Source organism: Phyllobates terribilis, unplaced genomic scaffold, assembly GCF_046119375.1.
Source record: "Phyllobates terribilis strain yellow unplaced genomic scaffold, ASM4611937v1 Scaffold_5__5_contigs__length_657084704, whole genome shotgun sequence".
NCBI classification, from domain to species: Eukaryota; Metazoa; Chordata; class Amphibia; order Anura; family Dendrobatidae; genus Phyllobates; species Phyllobates terribilis.
The window spans coordinates 457,859,191-457,881,709 of record NW_027362765.1 but is presented as its reverse complement, the minus strand read 5'-3'; the positions used below and the strand labels follow the sequence as shown (position 1 = coordinate 457,881,709).

The window sequence follows — 22,519 nt, the reverse complement described above, 5'->3', positions numbered from 1 at the left end:
TGTATAATAGCCGCCCCCACTAGCCCTTCAAACAGCATAATATCCCCCACACAACCCTCTGCACTGTATGATGGACCCCACACAAACCTCCACACTGTATAATTGCTCACATACAGTATAATGCCCCCCACAAAGCCGTAAAAATAGTATAATGGCCACCAAATAGCACTCCCTATAGTATAATGGTCCCACATAGTCTTCCATTCAGTATAGTGGGCCCCACATAGTCCTTTATACAGTACAATGGGACCCACAGAGTCCCCCATACAGAGTAATGGGCCCCACATAGTCCTCCATACAGAGTAATGGGCCCCACATAGTCCTCCATACAGAATAATGGGTCCCACATAGTCCTCCATACAGAATAATGGGTCCCACATAGTCCTCCATACAGTATAATGGGCCCCAAATAGTCCTCCATACAGTATAATGGGCCCCACATAGTCCTCCATACAGAATAATGGGCCCTACATAGTCCTCCATACAGAATAATGGGCCCCACATAGTCCTCCATACAGAATAATGGGCCCCACATAGTCCTCCATACAGAATAATGGGCCCTACATAGTCCTCCATACAGAATAATGGGCCTCACATAGTCCTCCATACAGAATAATGGGCCCCACATAGTCCTCCATACAGAATAATGGGCCCCACATAGTCCTCCATACAGAATAATGGGCCCCACATAGTCCTCCATACAGAATAATGGGCCCCACATAGTCCTCCATACAGAATAATGGGCCCCACATAGTCCTCCATACAGAATAATGGGCCCTACATAGTCCTCCATACAGAATAATGGGCCTCACATAGTCCTCCATACAGAATAATGGGCCCCACATAGTCCTCCATACAGAATAATGGGCCCCACATAGTCCTCCATACAGAATAATGGGCCCCACATAGTCCTCCATACAGAATAATGGGCCCCACATAGTCCTCCATACAGAATAATGGGCCTCACATAGTCCTCCATACAGAATAATGGGCCCCACGTAGTCCTCCATACAGAATAATGGGCCCCACATAGTCCTCCATACAGAATAATGGGCCTCACATAGTCCTCCATACAGAATAATGGGCCCTACATAGCCTTCCATACAGAATAATGGGCCCCACATAGTCCTCCATACAGAATAATGGGCCCTACATAGTCCTCCATACAGAATAATGGGCCTCACATAGTCCTCCATACAGAATAATGGGCCCCACATAGTCCTCCATACAGAATAATGGGCCCCACATAGTCGTCCATACAGAATAATGGGCCCCACATAGTCCTCCATACAGAATAATGGGCCCCACATAGTCCTCCATACAGAATAATGGGCCTCACATAGTCCTCCATACAGAATAATGGGCCCCACATAGTCCTCCATACAGAATAATGGGCCCCACATAGTCCTCCATACAGAATAATGGGCCTCACATAGTCCTCCATACAGAATAATGGGCCCTACATAGCCTTCCATACAGTATATAAAATAGTCTCAAATTCATTATAACAACAAGTAAATGCTACTTCACACAGATTTCTTAGCATAGTTGGGGAAATCGGGCACCTTCCATCACGAACAAAACGCTTCCTCTTGTACCCCTTCAATACCTGCTTAATTAAAAAATAATCATTAATTGGACGCTGACCCAGAATTTTAAGAAGGAAAGAAATACCGGATACATTTTTTGCTATTGTTGAATATGCAAGCCCTTTATCAATACATGTCAACACAAAAGTGAAAGCAGCCGGCTCCGAACACCTGTCAGCTCTCAACATGCCACCCGCACAGAATTCTGACCACAGCTCCCAAGCCGCCAGGTAACCCTTCCAGGTTGAACCCGCTAGTGACCTTTGCAACAATTCCATTATTAGGCCCAGATTATTCCCCACAAATATCCTGGACAATCCTCTCCTATCCGTTGAGCGCAGGGTGCGAGCCTGAAGAAATCCGAGAACTGTAAATGAGAAAGTGATTCAGCAACTGCACTATATTATATCAACTTCTACCGCCTTCAGCCAAATGTTCCTTTTGAGACACAACAGAACTAAATGCCTGAGCAGTCTAACTACTAATTTACATTTACTTGACAAGCAGTTCACAGCAAGAACTACTCCTTTCCTACTGGAATGAATGAGAATATTCCTATTAGACAACTGCTCTCCCCAAATCGCTATTGACACCAAAATGGGAAAAACTTCTAACAAAATTATATTATTTAAAACGCCATTTTTTAACCAGGCAGGGTGTCATTTCTCTGCACACCACTTACCACACAGACACCAAAACCTAAGGAAGAATTTACATCCATATACCACTCCAATTCAACCTCAGCAACAAAGGCAGACCGCCAGATTGATAGGCCATTAAAATACTGCAAAAAATCTATCCAGACTTCTAAATCTTCCTTGACCTCCTTGGTTATGCTCACATGAAACTGCGGGTTCCCAACTCCTGCAATGTGCGCGGACAAGCGTCTACTGAAAACTCTACCCATAGGCATAACTCTAGACGCAAAGGCTAGCAAACCCAACACAGACTCAACTTCTTTGACCATTGCTTTCTTCTTACTGAATAATGCTAGCAATGCATTCCTACATTTGTCAATCTTAACTAAAGGTAATCGACACTCGCCCCTAACTGTATCTACTACAATACCTAAATATTCAATACAACTAACCGGATGAATAGTTTTCCCTCTAGCTAGCGGGATACCACACAAATTGATTGAAAGATAGCTAACAGCTCACTACAAACATCAGAATCAGCTGGGCCTACAAAAAGAAAATCGTCCAAGTAGTGCGCTATACCGCCCTTCATGGACTTTACTGCTGTCACCCACTCCATAAATGAAGCAAACGCCTCAAAATAAAAAACACGATACTGAACAACCCATAGGCAGGCATTTATCTACATAGAAAGAACCATTAAACTGAAAACCAAGAGAATTAAACCCACTAGGGTGTATAGGCAGCAGCCTAAAGGCAGATTCTATGTCGGCCTTGGCCATTAAAGCCCCAGGCCCAAAACTTTTAACTATCTCCACTGCCCTATCAAATGATGTATAGCTAATAGAAATAACGCTATTGTCAATGCTGTCATTTAAAGAAGACCCGTATGGATATGATAAGTGGTGAATAAGCCTAAACGAATTTGGCTCCTTCTTAGGGACTACACCCAGAGGTGATAAACGAAAATTATTAAACGGACGCACCCTAAAGGGGCCCGCTATTCTCCCTTCCACTATTTCTTTACTTAATTTCTTCTCTACCACCTCTGGGTGTAGATCCAAAGATTTTAAATTATTCACCCATATACAGCCTTCCCCCAGGAATTGGGGAATATAGAAACCCTCCGTAAAACCATTAGTTAGTAAGCTGGCTCTCTTGCGGTCTGGGTACCGCTCTAACCAGGGGCGCATTTTCTCCAGATTTACTGGAGTCAATGCCCTTGTTAAGGTGCTCCCTTGTGGAGGGCTGTCCTGACAGGCTCGCTTTTTTTGTCTTTTTAAAAAACACCTGGACATAGGATGTGACCCTCCACAAAAGGAGCACTCGTGTTTGTATTAGCAAGTACCTTTCCTCATTGTAGTTTGAGCCGGTATTTGGCGCTGAACATTCGCAGGTTTGGAGGGCAGCATAAGGTCCAGCCACAAACCCACATCCTTAACCCCCCCCGTCTAAGGGATGGGTATCCCAATAGTTTCTGTCTAAAATTCTCATCATAGAAATACCAGCTCAGATTACCAAAATGTTTGTATGCTTCCAATACTATTTCCACATGTTGGAAAAGCCCTGAACACTTGCTGGGAAACCTCTCACCCATAACACTGGCGTAAATACAAAAGGCTTGCAGCCAATTATTAAAAGACCATGGAATCGGTCTGCGTCCATCATTGTCTTTCTCCAGCTGGGACAGAAAGTCCTTAGAAGCTGGCAGCAAAGACAAGATATCCAAATATTCATTACGCCAATTTTTTTTTTTTTTTTTACTGTTATGGGTCAGTGATAACCCAGAGAGGAGACAGTGCATACTAACGCTTCCTTATAACAATCCTCCCCTACCCCTTTAACCCCTGAAGCTACAGGAGTTAATATGGATTCCTTCTCCCCCCCTCTCGCCCCCCAAGCCCTGGTCTAAGTGCTTCCATATCTCAGCTACACCCGGGGCCCTGGAGGACAGACTAGCTGGCCTAGAAGGCACAGCAGGGGGCTGTAATAAGTCCCTCAATGAGGACAATACATGTAACAACTGTTCCAGAGTGTAGTGTGTATCATGATGGCTATACTCACCGCCCTCAGGCGACCCGTCCTGACTGTCCTCACGCCTGAAGACCTCGTTCTCTGTGGGCTCTCCAGCTTGCGGACCAATAGCCTCAGGACCAGCAATGGCTTCCTCTAGCCGGTGGTCAACTGAGGCTAGCTTGGTCCTTGTGTGTGGGGTGACATCAGCGGCACCCCTACGTCCTCGCCTCCTCCCTGGTGTCCTGTGCGCCCTTCACTGGGGATGGAGAGTATATCACTCTCCCCCTCCTGGCTCCGGCGCGCAGGACCCCGCCGCCGGATGACGTCATCAGGGCTTCCGGCTCAGCGTCGGTGATGTGCTCCTCCAGTGCTTCCTGTTCTCCGTTCAGTCTGCCGGCGGCACTCGGTCCGGGCCCATCTCCCTCATCCTGGTCCAGGCATCGACGGATCCACGACAGGGCACCTTCCTCCCCCATCTTGCGGCGCAGCTCCTCCATCAGGGCGACCATGGTGACACAGGCACGGCGGCGGCGGCAGCAGCACTAGATGAGCAGCGTCTGAGGACTGACACTCTCCTCAGGCGCTGCCATCTTTAATACCCTGCACCACCAATGTTTAATAAATATTAGGACCCTATCAGCAGCTGTCACATAGGGAAGAAGTAGTCTTCCCCCTGCGACACCTCACTGACAGGCTAGATACCTGAACCAATCCCCAGCATGGCGGGAAACCATTCCAGCCACATTAACCCTTTCAGGAGAGGAAAACAATGCATAATAATGCCATGCATTCCCCTCCTGAAGGTCCGGGTCTTAACATTCTGCAGCCAGAAAAACAGTGTAACACTGTAACACAGAGGCTATAGAAGGGAAACAGCTACATTTTTAATGAAACCTAGTTGCAATAATTGATTTTTAGCCGAAAATACACACATTTAAAGGGAGTCTGTCACCCCAAACTGCATTTTAAATGGAGTCAAACGGCGTCAGGAGAAAGGAGGCAAGGAAGAGAACATGTTCGGCTGCCATACTCCAGCAGCATTGAAACAATGCTCACTCTGGGGAGCGGAGTAAGGGCCCCAATATGCAAATGAGAAGGCATAATGGTGCACGTAGCAGAAAAAACGCATCAAATACTCATCATGAAAACTTATCCTAATACTCACTTTCTCCGTCTCGTGCTACCAACACATCCCCGTTCTCGCAGCAGTCTCTGCTTACCTTGAAATGATGATATGCGTCAACACGTGACCTCGGCAGTCAGTCACTGTAGCAGTAACATGTCAACATCATTGAGGTCATGAAAATTAATATGCAAATTGCTGCTTCAAAGAGGACTTGAACTCTATAGCGCCACCTGTTGGAAGCGGAAATCCTACAAGTCACTATCGACCCTTTAACGAGTCTTGCAATATGACTTGGGATAAAAGCAAAATTAGTATCTCAATTTGCAGACACAGTGTTTTGGGGTATTGCCCCTCGTCAGTGCAAAGCATGAGAGCTGATTTGGTTAGACAAGAGGCTTTGGACTGAGGTCTAAGGGGTAACGTTCCTCCTTGTGGAGAGTGACATACCGGCTCTGGCATGCCAATGTAAGGAGGCTTATTCGCCGTGCAATGCTACTCTGGGAAATTGAATATGCAAATTGCCTCTTTAGAGAGGAAGAAGACTACAACTCTATCGCGCCACCTGTTGGAAGCAGCAATCCTACAAGTCACTATTGATCCTTTAACGAGCCGTGCAATATGACTTACGATAAAAGCCAACTCAGAATCTCAATTTTCAGACACGGTGTTTCGGCATATTGCCCTTCATCAGTGCAAAGAAAGAGATCTGATTTGGCTAGGTGTTAGACTCTGGACTGAGGTCACCATCGATCCTTTAACGAGCCTTGCAATATGACTTGGGATAAAATTACTGAAAATTCTACATTTATTTTGGAGCTCTGAGGAAGGCCAGCCTTGCATGGTGACATAGGATGTCATGTTACATCCCAGCCCATTGTACCTACAGCATTGTATCAGGTCTATACGTTTTAATGCAATGTGTCACACAATAAATGCCATCCCTGCTTTTTTGTCCCATTTTTGTGTATGCTCCGGCCGCCGGGCCGTCGTCTGTGAATTTGTGATATAAACCATTTCATTCTGGGGTGGGCAACCTGTGACGTAAGTCTACGATCTAGGTTATAGTATTAATGGGTCTGTGAGCCTGAGCTTTTTTGAGCAGAGCAGCCGATCTTCTTGTTGACTTCTGTAATCCTGCTTTTTATACCTCAGACGGCCCTGCAAATCCTAAACCCTAAACCCGTCTCCATATGGTAGTGGGATCAGTACAGCCGGTAATTCACCTACACTGCAGACAGGTCTTGGGGTGGAAGCATATAAAGAATAGTCTGAGTATTTGCAACTGATTTTTCTGCAAAAAACAGTGTTTGCAGAAAAAATTCTGCAAAAAATACTCACGTTTTTGCTGCTTTTTTGCTTGTGTTTTTTTATGCTTTTTTTCCTGTTCATTTGAATGGTTGAAAAACGCCCCGAAAACGCTGAAAGAATTGACTTGCTGCAGATTGGAAAAAATGCTCTGAAGGTTCAAATCTGCAAGGAAAAAATAAGCAACATGTGCATGAGGTTTCTGAAATATTCACTTTGCTGGTGCTGTAAAACACGAGAATGCATGAAAAATAATGCAGCAAAAACACAATGAGAGAATACATATCTTTTATGCAGTAAAAAGGCAATTTATTGCATTAATGATGCACATAAGATGGAACTGATTGATATTAAAGGAATTGTTCCGACATATGATATTGATGACAAATTCCTATGTTGGTCATTAATATCTGATCAGGTCATCACTCGGCACCCCACCGATCAGCTGTGATCTGCAGCAACCACCGGATACGAAGATTGCATGGAGCTGCCCTGCGCTCAAGAGAATAGGAGCTGATCTGCAGATTTCGGCAGCTGGAGATAATAACAGCTGATTAATGGGGACACCGGGTGTTGGACCTACACCGATCTAATATTAATGACCTAACTTAAGGCCGGGGTCACACCAGCGTATGACCTGTGAATCGGGCCGATTATGCTAATCAAACTCGGATTAGAGTTTGATCAGAGTGTGATCTAATTTTCTCGCATGAGAACAAGATGGAAAAAAAAATGTCTCCCATCTTCTCCATTGTGTCAGTCCGTGAAAATCGGACTGCACTCAGGTATCATCTCAGGCCAAATCCACAAGAAAATCTGCATGTAAAATATTCAGATTTTGCTACAGATTTTTTAGAGAAAATAAAATGTAAAGATCCGGCCAGGGGCCTCACGTCCAGTATATAGAAATGATTTTCAGACCCAGACATTTCTGCAGTAAATCTGCCTTGTGTGTATTTCCCGCCATTAATAATAAATCTGAGCTGCTTTTTTTCTGACAATTCCTTTTTACTTCCCTTTTATAGGAAGATCGTTGCTGAATATGAGCAGACGATAGCGCAGATGATCGGTATGTATCCTATGTGGAAGCGTGAGATGTGAAGTAACACTTCTGTTTGGCTTCAAGCTAGAAATTCCCAGAAAATACTCATTTACCTTTTACAGATTTTAACGTCTTGATTCGTTTGTAACTTAAAGATTGATGTAAAGGGTTTAACTGTGAAATAAATCAATCTCAGGGCGTCCTGCTGCTGAGACCTCCAATGATCACATATAATCTGTTGGAAAACATGTAACCAAGTATTAAATTTCAATGACCATTGAAATATTGTGTTTTATACTGTATAATACACAGTGCAATAAACACTCTATATAACTGTGCTCGCTAATGGATAAACGTCCTCTATTAACTTAGAATTGCCTAATAGATTATTTAACAAGGGTTTTTTTTTTTAAACCAGACATTTCCATTAACTTTATATACTGTACACAGCTCAAATAAGCTTCTGCATGATAATACATAGGAAATAGTGATGAGCGAGCATGCTCGTTACTTGAGATTTACGAGCATGCTCGGGTGTTTCCCGAGTATCTTCAGCGTGCTCGGGTGTTATGTTTGAGTCGGGCTCTGTGCATGATTTGCGACTGTTTGACAGCTTTAATACATGTGAGGAATGTCTATTTCTTAGGCATTCCTCACATGTATAAAAGCTGTCAAACAGTCGCAAATCATGCGCACAGCGCGACTAAAACATAACACTCGAGCACGCTGAAGATACTCGGGAAACACCCGAGCATGCTCGCCGAAAGGGTTAACAGAACATACTCGCTCATCACTAGTGGGAAGCAGTAAGTATGAATTGCCCAAATTATCAGGACTTTAGTCCAGTTCTGGAGATGCAGAACCAGCATTTTTATGGCACTAAGTATTCTCAGCATGTGTCGGCCCATAGGTTCTCCTCTAGGTACTCAGGTCATTGTACTATGACAGGGTCTCCAACTGTGGCTAAGGGGCTGCTTGGCATCTGGAGACCCCAGAGCCAACATTCAGCTACATCCCTATAATTACCCCCTTGTATTTGGGTTAATCTTTTGCTATATTCGGTTCTTTCTACTTCTAACCCCTCCATTACGTTTCGCTTTACCCTAAATTTTGTCTCTAAAACCCTACTAAATTAATCTAATTTTATTTGCATTATTTTTTTTTTTTTTACCTCCTGCTTTCTGCTTTTATTTTTTTGCTTGCAAACATAAGGCAGCCCAGGTAAGAAATGAATGTGTGCCCTTTGTCCTGTACTTGTGAATCAGTAAATGTGTCCAGCAAGTCATCAGCAATGTCCGGTCAATGATAATGGCCATGCATTACAATCCTGCAAAATACTGTCGCCATAGTATAGGCTGACTACACACATAGCCGCTCATACTAGATGCTGCAGGTTACTGATGCCCTGTATAGAAGTAGTTACTTGACTGTAACAATATGATGGCTGGGGATCCTAGTGATGGGGTCCCACCGATCATATCCTTCATTCTGAGTACTGGTGGGGTTTCAATCAAATGAAGAAACCCCTTTAAGGCCGGGGTCACATCAGCTTATAATTTCTCATCTGAGAGAATTGGGACTATTACGCTAATCACACTGATCAGAGTTTGATCATAGTCTGATCCGATTTTCACGGATGAGGAGTAGATGAAAAAATTACTTCTCCACTTTGTAAGTCTGTGAAAATCAGACTGCACTCAGGAGTCATCTGAGTGCAGTTCAATGGTTTCCACAGACTCATTGACTTGCATGGCCAATAATCAGATCCAACTGGAGCATGCTGCAATTTTTTTTTTCTCGGGCCAGCTCGGACTCATAGAATAACATTGGACTGAGTGTGATCCGAAGTTTTCTATCAACCTATATACTCTGACATTGTCCAAACAGTGCTAACTATAAAGTGACACATCACCTTAAAAGAAGAATGGTAACACCCAGTTGTCAGTTTATTCATAAATTTCTAGGAGGAATAACTGAGGGACGGCAAAACATAAGTTCTAAGAAAAGATGCACCAGAGCGACGGGAAACTGACCACTTATCTTTTAAACGGGTATTCCCATCTCCAAGATCCTATTCCAATATGTAGTAAGTGCAATAATAATAATAATTTTAGCAAATATCTCCAATTAGAAATGTAGTATAGTTTTTCTGATTCGCTATGTCTCGTTCCCCATGTGCAGGTATTGCAGGACCTTAGGTATCCATGATTAAGACCACTGATACAGTAACAGTTAGCTAGTTGCTAGTGGCCGTAACCATGGATACCTAAGGTCCTGCAATGCCTGCACATTAGGAAAGAGACATAGTGAATCAGAAAAACTATACTACATTTCTAATTGGAGGTATTTGCTAATATTACATCTCCTATATATTGGGATAGGATATTGGGGATAGAAATACCCCTTTAAGCCTGGACTCCAGGGGAGGAGTCCTGAGGAGATAATTTGCATATTCCCACTGCATTTTGGGGTAAGTGAAGAGTCTCCGCGAGCTCAAAGAACACTGGATTTTGGCTGTTGGAGCTGAAAAGAGGACATCGGTAAACCAGGGGAGGAGTCCTGAGGAGATAATTTGCATATTCCCACTGCATTTTGGGGTAAGTGAAGAGTCTCCGCGAGCTCAAAGAACACTGGATTTTGGCTGTTGGAGCTGAAAAGAGGACATCGGTAAACCAGGGGAGGAGTCCTGAGGAGATAATTTGCATATTCCCACTGCATTTTGGGGTAAGTGAAGAGTCTCCGCGAGCTCAAAGAACACTGGATTTTGGCTGTTGGAGCTGAAAAGAGGACATCGGTAAACCAGGGGAGGAGTCCTGAGGAGATAATTTGCATATTCCCACTGCATTTTGGGGTAAGTGAAGAGTCTCCGCGAGCTCAAAGAACACTGGATTTTGGCTGTTGGAGCTGAAAAGAGGACATCGGTAAACCAGGGGAGGAGTCCTGAGGAGATAATTTGCATATTCCCACTGCATTTTGGGGTAAGTGAAGAGTCTCCGCGAGCTCAAAGAACACTGGATTTTGGCTGTTGGAGCTGAAAAGAGGACATCGGTAAACCAGGGGAGGAGTCCTGAGGAGATAATTTGCATATTCCCACTGCATTTTGGGGTAAGTGAAGAGTCTCCGCGAGCTCAAAGAACACTGGATTTTGGCTGTTGGAGCTGAAAAGAGGACATCGGTAAACCAGGGGAGGAGTCCTGAGGAGATAATTTGCATATTCCCACTGCATTTTGGGGTAAGTGAAGAGTCTCCGCGAGCTCAAAGAACACTGGATTTTGGCTGTTGGAGCTGAAAAGAGGACATCGGTAAACCAGGGGAGGAGTCCTGAGGAGATAATTTGCATATTCCCACTGCATTTTGGGGTAAGTGAAGAGTCTCCGCGAGCTCAAAGAACACTGGATTTTGGCTGTTGGAGCTGAAAAGAGGACATCGGTAAACCAGGGGAGGAGTCCTGAGGAGATAATTTGCATATTCCCACTGCATTTTGGGGTAAGTGAAGAGTCTCCGCGAGCTCAAAGAACACTGGATTTTGGCTGTTGGAGCTGAAAAGAGGACATCGGTAAACCAGGGGAGGAGTCCTGAGGAGATAATTTGCATATTCCCACTGCATTTTGGGGTAAGTGAAGAGTCTCCGCGAGCTCAAAGAACACTGGATTTTGGCTGTTGGAGCTGAAAAGAGGACATCGGTAAACCAGGGGAGGAGTCCTGAGGAGATAATTTGCATATTCCCACTGCATTTTGGGGTAAGTGAAGAGTCTCCGCGAGCTCAAAGAACACTGGATTTTGGCTGTTGGAGCTGAAAAGAGGACATCGGTAAACCGCGCGCCTACCGGCGCGCGCATTTTGAAGCTTTTTTTTTAAGCTTTTTTCACTGTTTTCAGAACATTAACAATAAGAACATGGAAGAGTCCAGGAGCCATTTGGTGAGCTGCATATCCTGCTACATGTTCACAGACTTGCCAGTGGAAAAGCCAGACTTCACATGCCAGAAATGCAAGCTTGTGTCCCTGTTGGAGGAAAAGTTGCGAAATCTAGAAGAGAGGTTAACTACCTTGAAAATCATTAAGGAAGGTGAAGAGTTCTTAGACAGAGCAGAATTATCTCTTCATGATTCAGAAAGAGAAGAAATTCGAACTGCACCTGACGAAACAGAGGAATGGAAGCATGTGACCCACAGAAGCAGGAGGATCGAGAGGCAGTCAGCACCCATACTGCTCAGGAACCAGTACCAGGCTCTCACACAGGAGAACCATGAAGAAATACAGCAAGATAAGACTTTGCCAGCAATGAATGACCTTGTAAGCCCTCAGAATCCTCCTGGATGGAGAAAGAAGAATGTTGTGAAGAAAAAACGGAGAGTGGTGGTCATGGGGGATTCCCTGTTAAGAGGAACAGAGGCCGCTATCTGCAGACCAGACATAACCTCAAGAGAAATGTGCTGTCTTCCAGGAGCAAAAATTAAAGATGTGTCTGACAGGATATCAAGACTCTTCAGACCTACAGATCACTACCCATTCCTGCTAATACATGTGGGGACAAATGACACCGCAAGAAAGGACCTGGCAACCATCTGCAGTGACTTTGAAGACTTAGGCAAGAAAGTGAAAGAATTGGGAGCGCAGGTGGTCTTCTCATCCATCCTCCCAGTGGATGGCCATGGAACAATGAGGTGGAATAAGATTCTACAGGTGAACAACTGGCTACGTCGATGGTGCCGTCAACAAGGATTTGGATTTCTGGATCACGGAATGAATTACCTATACGATGGACTACTTGCTAGAGATGGGGTGCACCTTACGAAGACTGGAAAACATGTATTTGGAAGTCGCCTTGCTACACTCATCAGAAGAGCTTTAAACTAGAACAATGTGGGAAGGGAAGCAAAAGGCCAGAAAAAGCCATACAGCTGACAAATACTATTGAGATCTCTGCTACTGGAAGTGGAAAAGAAGAACAAAGACAAAAAAATCTAAATAATAAAAATATGGGAGGAAGAGAAACCAATCACAAACTAAAATGTTTTTATACAAATGCACAAAGCATGGGCAACAAACAAGGAGAATTGGAACTACTAATGCAGGAAAAGGAATATGATGTCATTGGAATCACTGAAACTTGGTGGGACGATACACATGATTGGAATAAAAGGCTAAAAGGATACAACTTATTTGCAAGAAACAGACTTGATAAACGAGGAGGAGGTGTTGCATTGTATGTTAGAAAAGCGTATATCTGCACAGAGATTGAAGCTTCAGAGACTGGGAGTTCTGTGGAAACTGTTTGGGTAAGAATACAAGGAGAGAACAACGGAAAGGACACCATTGTAGGCATTTACTACAGGCCACCTGGGCAAGCTGAAGATATGGATGAACTCTTTATGTATCAAATGACCAAGTTCTCCAAAAAATATGACGTAGTGGTCATGGGAGATTTCAACTATCCAGACATTTGTTGGGAATCTCTCTCAAGTAAAACTAACAGGTCAAGCAAATTCTTATCCTCTCTTGCTGACAACTTTATCTTCCAAAAGGTAGGGGAGAAAACAAGGGGATCTGCTACTTTGGATCTAATCCTTATAAACAGGGAGGAAATGGTTGAGGAGGTAAAGGTGGCTGGGACCCTAGGAGGCAGCGATCATGCTATTATAGAATTTTGGATAACTAGAGGAGGAAGACATGTGAAGACTCAAACTTGAAGGTTAGATTTTAGAAAGGCAGATTTTAAGAGACTCAGAAAGAGAATAGGAGGGATCCAATGGCTGGATGTCCTTAAGGACAAAAATGTCCAGGAAGGATGGGAAATTTTTAAAAATGAGATTCTCAAAGCACAATCGTTAACAATCCCGAAAAGTAGGAAGAATGGGAAGCATTTAAGGAAACCAGGATGGATGAACACAGAACTTAAACACATGCTAAAAAGAAAGAAAGAAATGTTTATTAAATGGAAAGAGGGAGGCATATCTAAAGAAGATTATAATGCAGTCTGCAGATCCTGCAGGGCACGTATCAGGTTAGCTAAAGCTGACAATGAATTAAGGCTTGCAAGAGATGTCAAAAGCAATAAAAAAGGATTTTGGGGGTATGTCAAAAGTAAAAGAAAAGTCAAAGATGCTATAGGATTTTTACAGGATGAAAATGGAGAAATGGTAAGAGAGGATGTTGAGAAGGCCGAACTTTTTAATTCCTATTTTGCATCTGTTTTCTCTCAGAAAGAAAATGTAACATCAACTGATCTTCACTGTCCTTTTAAAGGAATAGAGGAATCCAAGTTATCAGTAAACAGAAAGATTGTGAGGGAATATTTAGCTAACATAAATGAGTTCAAGTCTCCAGGTCCAGATGAATTACACCCCAGAGTACTGAAGGAGATTGTAGAAGAAATTTTAGAACCACTCTCCATAATCTTTGAAAATTCTTGGAGAACAGGAGAAGTCCCAGAAGACTGGAGAAGAGCAAATGTTGTTCCTATCTTCAAAAAGGGGAAGAAGGTGGACCCAGGGAACTATAGGCCGGTGAGTCTGACTTCTATACCAGGAAAGATCTTTGAACAAATTATTAAACAACATGTATGTAAGTACATGGATAAGAATGAAGTGATTAACCAGAGTCAGCATGGGTTTGTAACTAACAAGTCATGTCAGACTAACTTAATTTCCTTCTATGACAGAATCACTGACTGGGTGGATCAGGGAAATGCTGTAGATATAGTATATCTTGACTTCAGCAAAGCATTTGACAAAGTATCTCACATCATCCTTATTGAAAAAATGACCAAGTATGCAATGGACCAGGCAACTGTTAGGTGGATTCATAACTGGCTTAGTGATCGGACTCAAAGGGTGGTTGTAAATGGCTTCACATCCAGCTGGATGAATGTCTCAAGTGGGGTACCACAGGGCTCCGTCCTGGGACCTGTATTGTTCAACATCTTTATCAATGATTTAGATGAAGGAATTGAGGGTAAACTGATTAAATTTGCTGATGACACAAAGCTAGGAGGGATAGCTAATACTAGAGAAGAGAGAGAGAGGATTCAAAAAGACCTAAATAAACTGGAGCAGTGGGCAGCAACCAACAGAATGGTTTTTAACCGGGAAAAATGCAAAGTACTACATCTGGGCAATAAAAATGAAAAAAGCATATACAGAATGGGAGGAATAGAGCTAAGCAACAGTACATGTGAAAAAGACTTAGGTATACTAATAGATCATAGACTGAACATGAGTCAACAGTGTGATGCAGCAGCAAAAAAGGCAAATACAATTCTGGGATGTATTAACAGAAGCATACAGTCTAGATCACGTGAAGTCATTATCGGTCTTTACTCCTCTTTGGTCAGACCTCATCTGGAATACTGTGTACAGTTTTGGGCACCACATTTTAAAAAAGACATCGACAAACTGGAGCAAGTTCAGAGAAGAGCGACCAGAATGGTGACTGGTCTGCAAACCATGTCCTATGAGGAACGGTTGCAGGATTTGGGAATGTTTAGCTTGCAAAAAAGAAGACTGAGAGGAGACTTAATAGCTGTCTACAAATATCTCAAGGGCTGTCACATTGTAGAAGGATCATCTTTATTCTCATTTGCACAAGGAAAGACTAGAAGCAATGGGATGAAACTAAATGGGAGGAGACACAGATTAGATATTAGAAAAAACTTTTTGACAGTTAGGGTGATTAATGAGTGGAACAGGCTGCCACGAGAGGTGGTGAGTTCCCCTTCAATGGACGTCTTCAAACAGAGGCTGGACAGACATCTGTCTGAGATGATCTAGTGAATCCTGCTTTGAGCAGGGGGTTGGACCAGATGACCCAGGAGGTCCCTTCCAACTCTACCATTCTATGATTCTATGATTCTTTAATCACTGCAAGCACAAGATTTTATGAAATATAGAAGGCGGCCAGGAGGTGCATACACAGCTCCCCCCATCCCATTGTAGTGTAGGGTATGGCCCCAGCTAAACCTTACATAGCATTGGATGAAATTGCTGCAGAGGTTCGGAATATGTAATAATGTGACTGATTAGCGGTAAGAATTGTATGATTTTGGACTTGTCTATTTTGTTATCACTGGAAGGATTGAAGGTGACGCTGATAATCTTCTCTTGTTTTGTGGGACAGAGGATGAGCAGAGAGAGAAGTCCGTGTCCAACCACACAGTGCAGCAGCTGATCTTGGAGAAAGAACAAGCTCTCGCCGATCTTAATTCAGTAGAGAAATCCCTGGCCGATCTCTTCCGAAGATATGAGAAAATGAAGGATGTGCTGGAAGGATTCAGGAAGGTGAGCGATCTGCCCGGACACTGAGATCCACGCTGACTCTTTACGATAGTGACGGATATGGTGATGTATAAATGACCTGTTCTTCTACAGAATGAGGACGTGCTAAAGAAATGCGCTCAAGAATACCTGGCGCGAGTCAAGAAGGAAGAACAGCGGTACCATGCTCTGAAAATCCATGCAGAGGAGAAGCTAGACAGGTAATGGAGCGTTAATGTGGTCGCACATGCTCAATAACGCTACATTCACATATCACCATTTGGGACCTCTGTTCTCGTCATTAGTGGGGGTCCCACCAGTTGGAACCCCCAGCGATCATATGTTTATCACCTATCCTGTGAATAGGTTATACATATTGTTTATGGGAAAACCCCTTTAAAGTAGGGATGACTGAACCAATCCCATGGGCAACAATAAAACTTAAAGGGGTTGTAGAATCTGCTGAGTTTTGGGGTGCCAGTTAATATTAATTAACAAGATCTACTGGATCTTTAAAAGGGGATTTATTACAAATAGGATATTTACAATAACATACATAAGGGAAACCTAACTAAGGGACAAGGGAACAATGTAAGGGAAAGGGTAAAAGGAGAGGATGGTAGAAGATGGGAAGTGGGAAGAAGCAGAAGAAGAATAATAAAAGATAAACTAGTTTGATGTGCTACCTTTATATCAGTTACACAGTCAGACATGGCCCACACATTGCCCATCCCTGTAACACCTCCAAATAATGGTACCATCCAATCAGGTCACAGTCTTTGAAGTTCTCCAGAAACATTGCACATGGCTGCTGATGCAGACACTCTTCTGAAGGTGGCGCTCTTAGGTTTAGAATGGGTAAGAGTATCAGAGGTCATACATGATTGCAGTGGTCTTCATCTTCCTGCTGATGGTGTCTGGTATATAGCCAAAAGGTCTTTGTATCAAGTGGCCTGAGGACAGGTTCAACTCCATTTGGGCTGGCTCCAAGATGTCCATCAAAAGCATTGTGTACCAATATACATATCCATAGGCCAGAGACAGGATGTCTATCTCAGGAGCAATGGTATACAATCCAAATCCACAGGGGCAGTGCACATATGTAGATTTCACTAGGTGACAAACAGGATCTGCATTCAAGATCACCACAGATGGTTTGAGTACCTGTATCATCCAAGAGGCTGGAGGGCCTATACTCATTCCGTATGTAGATGCAACCTTTACTTTATCACTAAAACAAAGGACATCACACAAAGAACACCGGCCTTCTCACCTAGCAGGTTCACAACCCTGTATCTAGTTTCTCTTGATAGAGTCCAGGAAATATCCAGCACTCATAAATTCAATACAGAGTTCAGTCATAGATATTGTCCATGTTGGGTTCCAACAGGGGTATTACCATCTGAGATCTTTATAGCATGTTCCCTAAATATCTGATAAATGCTGCTTCAACTTTTAGGATTTCCCAGCTGACTGTTTCACTAACTGCATAAACACCCCCTTATCTACTCCTTTCTTGAGTGCTATGCCGGGGTCAGTAGTCCCCCATTGTGCCATATCACAGATGGCCACACAGGGCTCCATTAGTACTTGCCAGATTCTGCTTTCATGCTGCATGTCACTTCACTTCTCTCCGGCATGTAAAATACATGTGAGCAGTCACCAGTCACCGACGCTCATGTCTGTGACCAGATGGTTGGGGGTCCTACTAAATGGCATTGTGGGCCACATGTTGCCCCCAAGCCGCAGATTGTGCACCCCTTCTTTAACACCTTGATGAATATGGATACAACTATATGTCCATACCAGAATTTGCAAGTATGGACCGAGCTCAGGAACTAAGCCTGCTCCATATGTGGCATCTGCATGTAACAGTAGTGACCAGAACTAGCTCAGATCGCTTCTTTTTAGCCATTTAGATGCTGCTATTAATCAATGTTACTTGTGCACAAGTGCACTGGCTACCATCATCTCCCTTCCCCTGCGATAGGTTGGCCTTCTTAAGCTATGTTCACACACGTTGTGCTTTTTTCTGCTGCAAATCTGCTGCTATCTTTTCTCTGCCAGGAAAACATCTGCATTAAAGAACGCAGGTTTTGGTCCATTTTTTGCTGCGTTTTATTGACCACCCATTACTTCCGATGAATGAAAAAAACGCTGCAAAAAGCAGGTGCGTTTTCTGCTGCAAAACCGCTGAAAGAAGTCACATGCTCTATTTTCCAAAAACACAAACAAGTTGCAAAATACATATAAAAAAAAAATAAGACGTGTGAGCAGATAATTCTGGTTTCTCATAGACTTTGCTGGTACTGCAAAATGCAGCTGAAAATTTGCATAAAAATCTGTAGCAAAATACGCTGCAAAACCCAACGTGTGTGAACATAGCCTTACGGTCACCCCACCTCGCCAAAAAAATGCAATCAAGTCATGTTTTCCACCCAAATGGTATCAATGAAAACATCAGCTCGCCAGGCAAAAAAGAGGCCCTCACGCAGTTCCATCAAAAATAAAAAAGTTACGGGTCTCAGAAAATGGTGGCACTAACCAACTTGTTTGCATTTTTTTTCAATCACTAAAATAATAAAAACATTTCTACTGGTTTGGCATCATCGTAATCACTAACCTGAAGAATCGTATTGCCAGGTCATCTTTATTGAACAATGAATGGCATAAAAACAATACCCAAACAATTGCTGGTATTTTTCATAATTTCATCCCACTTGAAATTGTATTCCCATTTTTCATTACATTTTATAATAAAATGAATGGTGTCATTCAAAACTACAACTCATCCCTCAAAATTAAGCTGTTTATAAGGCTATGTGGATGGAAAAATAAAAAAGTTATGACTCTTGGGAAAAAGAGAAGGAAAGAACGAAAACGCTATTACAAAAATTGGCAACAACAGGAAAGGGTTAAAAGGACTGGTTCATTAAAAAAAAAAACATCCATCACCTATGCCTATATGATCCTGAGTAGGGCAACACACCAACACCTTGCATCGCTACTACAAAATGTAGGGTGCAAGCAAGTAAGAACCAGTCTACAATCATCACTGCCCCTTCAACCGGCTGATTGGCATGGATGCCGAGAGTCAGACCCCCAATGATCTAATATTGATTGCCTACTTCTATTCCAAGTATGAGCAATCAATTTTAAAGGCTTCTTTAACATAAAGTGTCATAAGTCATCATAAAATATGTTATCCTCTTACAGAGCTAATTCAGAGATTGCTCAGGTACGTGGCAAGTCCCAGCAGGAACAAGCAGCTTACCAAGCCAGTCTGAGGAAGGAACAGCTCCGAGTAGATGCCTTGGAGATAACATTGGAACAGAAGGTTTGTGCAGGCAACATATTGCCCCTCTTTCTTTGACTTCTCATCCCTTTTTCATGGACCTTTCACCCCTTTAACTTCTCTCCTTCCTTTCTTTGCTTTCTCAACCATCTTTCTTTGACTTCAAGCCCCTCATTCTTTGACTTCTCCCTTCTCTATGTCATGCAAGGTGTAGGAAAGACTAAGTGCAACATGAATGGAAGGGGGAAAAGGGGGCCCAGACTCTAGGGAAAGGGGGTAGTGGAGACCTTATATCACCCTGTCTCCCCTAATGTCCCTATATTGGTTCCGCACCAATTGCCGCACAGGAACCTCGCCCTGTCTTTCCCTGGCGTTTGGCTTTGGCTAGGAAAGGGAGGGGATAAGCGCTAGTCAATCCCCACTGACCACTAAAGACAACAAAGTAAAACAAACAAGGGAAGATGGCTTAGATTTAGTCGACTATAGAGAGATGAGCACACGTCCTCTTAGCTCCAGAGCGGAAGAAGTACTGCTCTTGCTCCGAGCCTTCCTAAGGGGTCATGTGAATATCGCCGGCACCTCCCTCTAGCAAACAACAGGTATTTATACACCCAGGACAAGGTGTTAATTAGCAAGAGGAAGGTAGCCACTGGGTCCTAGAGAGACAGCTTCTAAGAAGGTGTCTGTAATGCCAAACAAAGAGATCTCCTGCAACCAACTACAGGGTGACTGTCACTTCTGACACACCCTTGACACTCTATCTTCTCGCCCCTCTTCTTTGACTTCTCACCTCTCCTTCTTTATCTTCTCAGCCCTCTTTCTTTGACTTCTCACCTCTCCTTCTTTGTCTTCACTCCCCTCTTTCATTGACTTCTCACCTGTCCTTCTTTATCTTCTCGCCCCTCTTTCTTTGACTTCTCACCTCTCCTTCTTTGCCTTCACGCCCCTCTTTCATGGACTTCTCACCTCTCCTTCTTTGTCTTCACGCCCCTCTTTCATGGACTTCTCACCTCTCCTTCTTTGTCTTCACGGCCCTCTTTCATGGACTTCTCACCCTTTTTTGACTTCTCACCATTTTTTCTTTGATTTCTCAACCATCTTTCTTTGACTTCTTGCCCCTGTTCCTTTGACTTTTTGCCCCTCATTTTTTGAATTCTTGCTCCTCTATCTTCTCGCCCCTCTTTCTTTAACTTCTCACCACTTTCTTTGACTTCTTGCTCCTGTCTTGTCACTCCTCTTACTTTGTCTTCTTGCCCCCTTTCTTTCACTTCTCTCTATTCTTTCTTTGACTACTCACTTCTCACCTATCTTTATTGGACTTCTCACCCCTCTTTGACTTTTCACCCCTCTTTCTTTGTCTCTTCACCCCTCTTTGTCTTCTCTTTGTGTTTCTCATGCATTCTACATTTCCCTGCAGAATAAAGAAATAGAAGAACTCACCAAGATCTGCGACGAACTGATTGCTAAGATGGGAAAGAGTTAACCGGCTTCTTTTCCTATGAGATGCTCAGTTTCCTTGCGAAGTGCAAGTGGGATGATGTGGCGATCCAGACTTTTTGTTTGTACCTGAAATGTTGAGAGGAGGTTCAGGATGCGTATGACGCAAATTTCCCTCCTGCGTGTCCTTCCTGTATCAGGGAGGCAGAAAACCGTCCCTGAATTTTCTTGCGTATTGTCAAGTTTTATATGGCTTTCTTCTGATTGAAACACTGAGCTGTGAGCTCGTCCTATGGTCCTGCCGGGCAAGACTGCATCATGTTTAAGACGTTTCATATAAAAAAATTTGGGACACCCTCCTTGCTGGACTTTATTTAAAATAGTTGTAAGAAAATAGCAAAAAAAGGCTCATAATAGCATGAACGGTGTGCTGTAAATAAATCTGTATTCTGCTAACACTGGAGAACCAATCTTATCCTTCCTACATGGCTGCACTGTCTTTGTTGGTCTGTTCTTGTTCTTTATCACAGGAGAATGACTTGTCTATTTAATGGTTGCACTGATGATGACAGCTTCAGTATTTGCCAAGGACGCAAAAATTGTGTGCCACTGGCAATTAAAAGGTTTACCTTAATTGTACATGGTGCATGTGTCTGTTTGTATTACTGTGACTTTCTAGAACATTTCAATCTGTCCTGCTCCCCAAGGGGCTCGCAATGTAGTTTTCCTATCAGATCCACAATCTCAGTATTAAATACATGCATCTCCATGCAAATATCAATCTCAGGACCCAGTGTTGCAAGGAATCATTGCTAGTACGTAAACCACCATAGTGTCTGATTGAGGTTCATTGGGTGCATCAGGTTGGTGGACCCGTCATTGTGTCTGCACACGGTGCAGCAGGTGGACATGTCCTGTGCTGCAAAATAACATTGCTAGGATTTAGGATTCTTTGGACACAAGGTGAGAGCGGCTTCATTTTATTCTTCTGGTACACTATGTATACTGTACACGGTCGTGAACAAGCTCCTTAAGGAACCTGTCACCTCGAGAAACGCTATGTACCGGCAGATATTGTGGTAATCTGCAGGTAAATAGAGTTTAAACCATGCCTGCTTGCCTTACTTGAAAAGCGGCTAAAGGGAGAAAATGAAGTTATATCTTCCCTGCAGCTGCTTGCTTCCAGTCCTTGGGGTTGTGCAGAGAACTGACATTGATTGACAGCCTGTTCTGCACACAAACACTGCACACACATGTTGCAGAGCAGGCTATCAATCAATGTGCCTGGAGACATTACAGCACACTCATTGTGTAGTAGAAATGACAGCTCCCTCTGTCGCCTTGATAACTAGAAGTGAGTGGCTGAAGAGAGGTAAAAACTTCATTTTTCTCCCTGTAGCCGCTGCTTCTGTAAGTAGGCTACATAGGATTTAAATGCTATTTAACTGCAATGTACCCTTTATCTGCAGATAAATAGTGGCTCTGGAGATGAAAATAGTTTCCAATTTCTATCTAGCTGCTATTTCTGAGGTTTTTCTTATGTAAAGAACACATAACACAAGGGAATGTTCATGCTAAACTGTAAAAAGAAAATCACAATCTTATTATTTCATTGAGGAAAATTATTACTAATAAAGTACATAGCACCCTGTTCATATTCACTTTTGCCTTACATTTGATGTGAAGGCGGGGAAAGCTCCAGATGTCTAAGCTGTAGGCCTCTATTACCAGAAAGACTATTATGGTATCTGTTTAATGGATACGTCCTGAAAATTCTCATAATGTACCCAAGAAAAGGATCCCATATTAGTGTACGG

At 43.2% G+C, this 22,519-nt stretch overlaps 1 protein-coding gene across 4 annotated transcripts in view; it reads left to right on the top strand.

Moving 5' to 3' along the window:
• Positions 1 to 21,336, top strand: part of TACC2 (transforming acidic coiled-coil containing protein 2) — a 180,913-nt gene extending 159,577 nt beyond the window's left edge. For all 4 annotated transcript variants that reach the window (XM_073685361.1, XM_073685362.1, XM_073685360.1 and 1 more), the window contains 5 exons: positions 7,700 to 7,743; positions 15,834 to 15,994; positions 16,085 to 16,191; positions 19,187 to 19,307; positions 20,683 to 21,336. In XM_073685361.1, coding sequence (XP_073541462.1) covers positions 7,700 to 7,743; positions 15,834 to 15,994; positions 16,085 to 16,191; positions 19,187 to 19,307; positions 20,683 to 20,748 — 499 coding nt within the window. In that variant the 3' untranslated portion in view covers positions 20,749 to 21,336. The remainder of the gene's footprint in view (positions 1 to 7,699; positions 7,744 to 15,833; positions 15,995 to 16,084; positions 16,192 to 19,186; positions 19,308 to 20,682) is intronic.
• Positions 21,337 to 22,519: the final 1,183 nt, after the last annotated feature.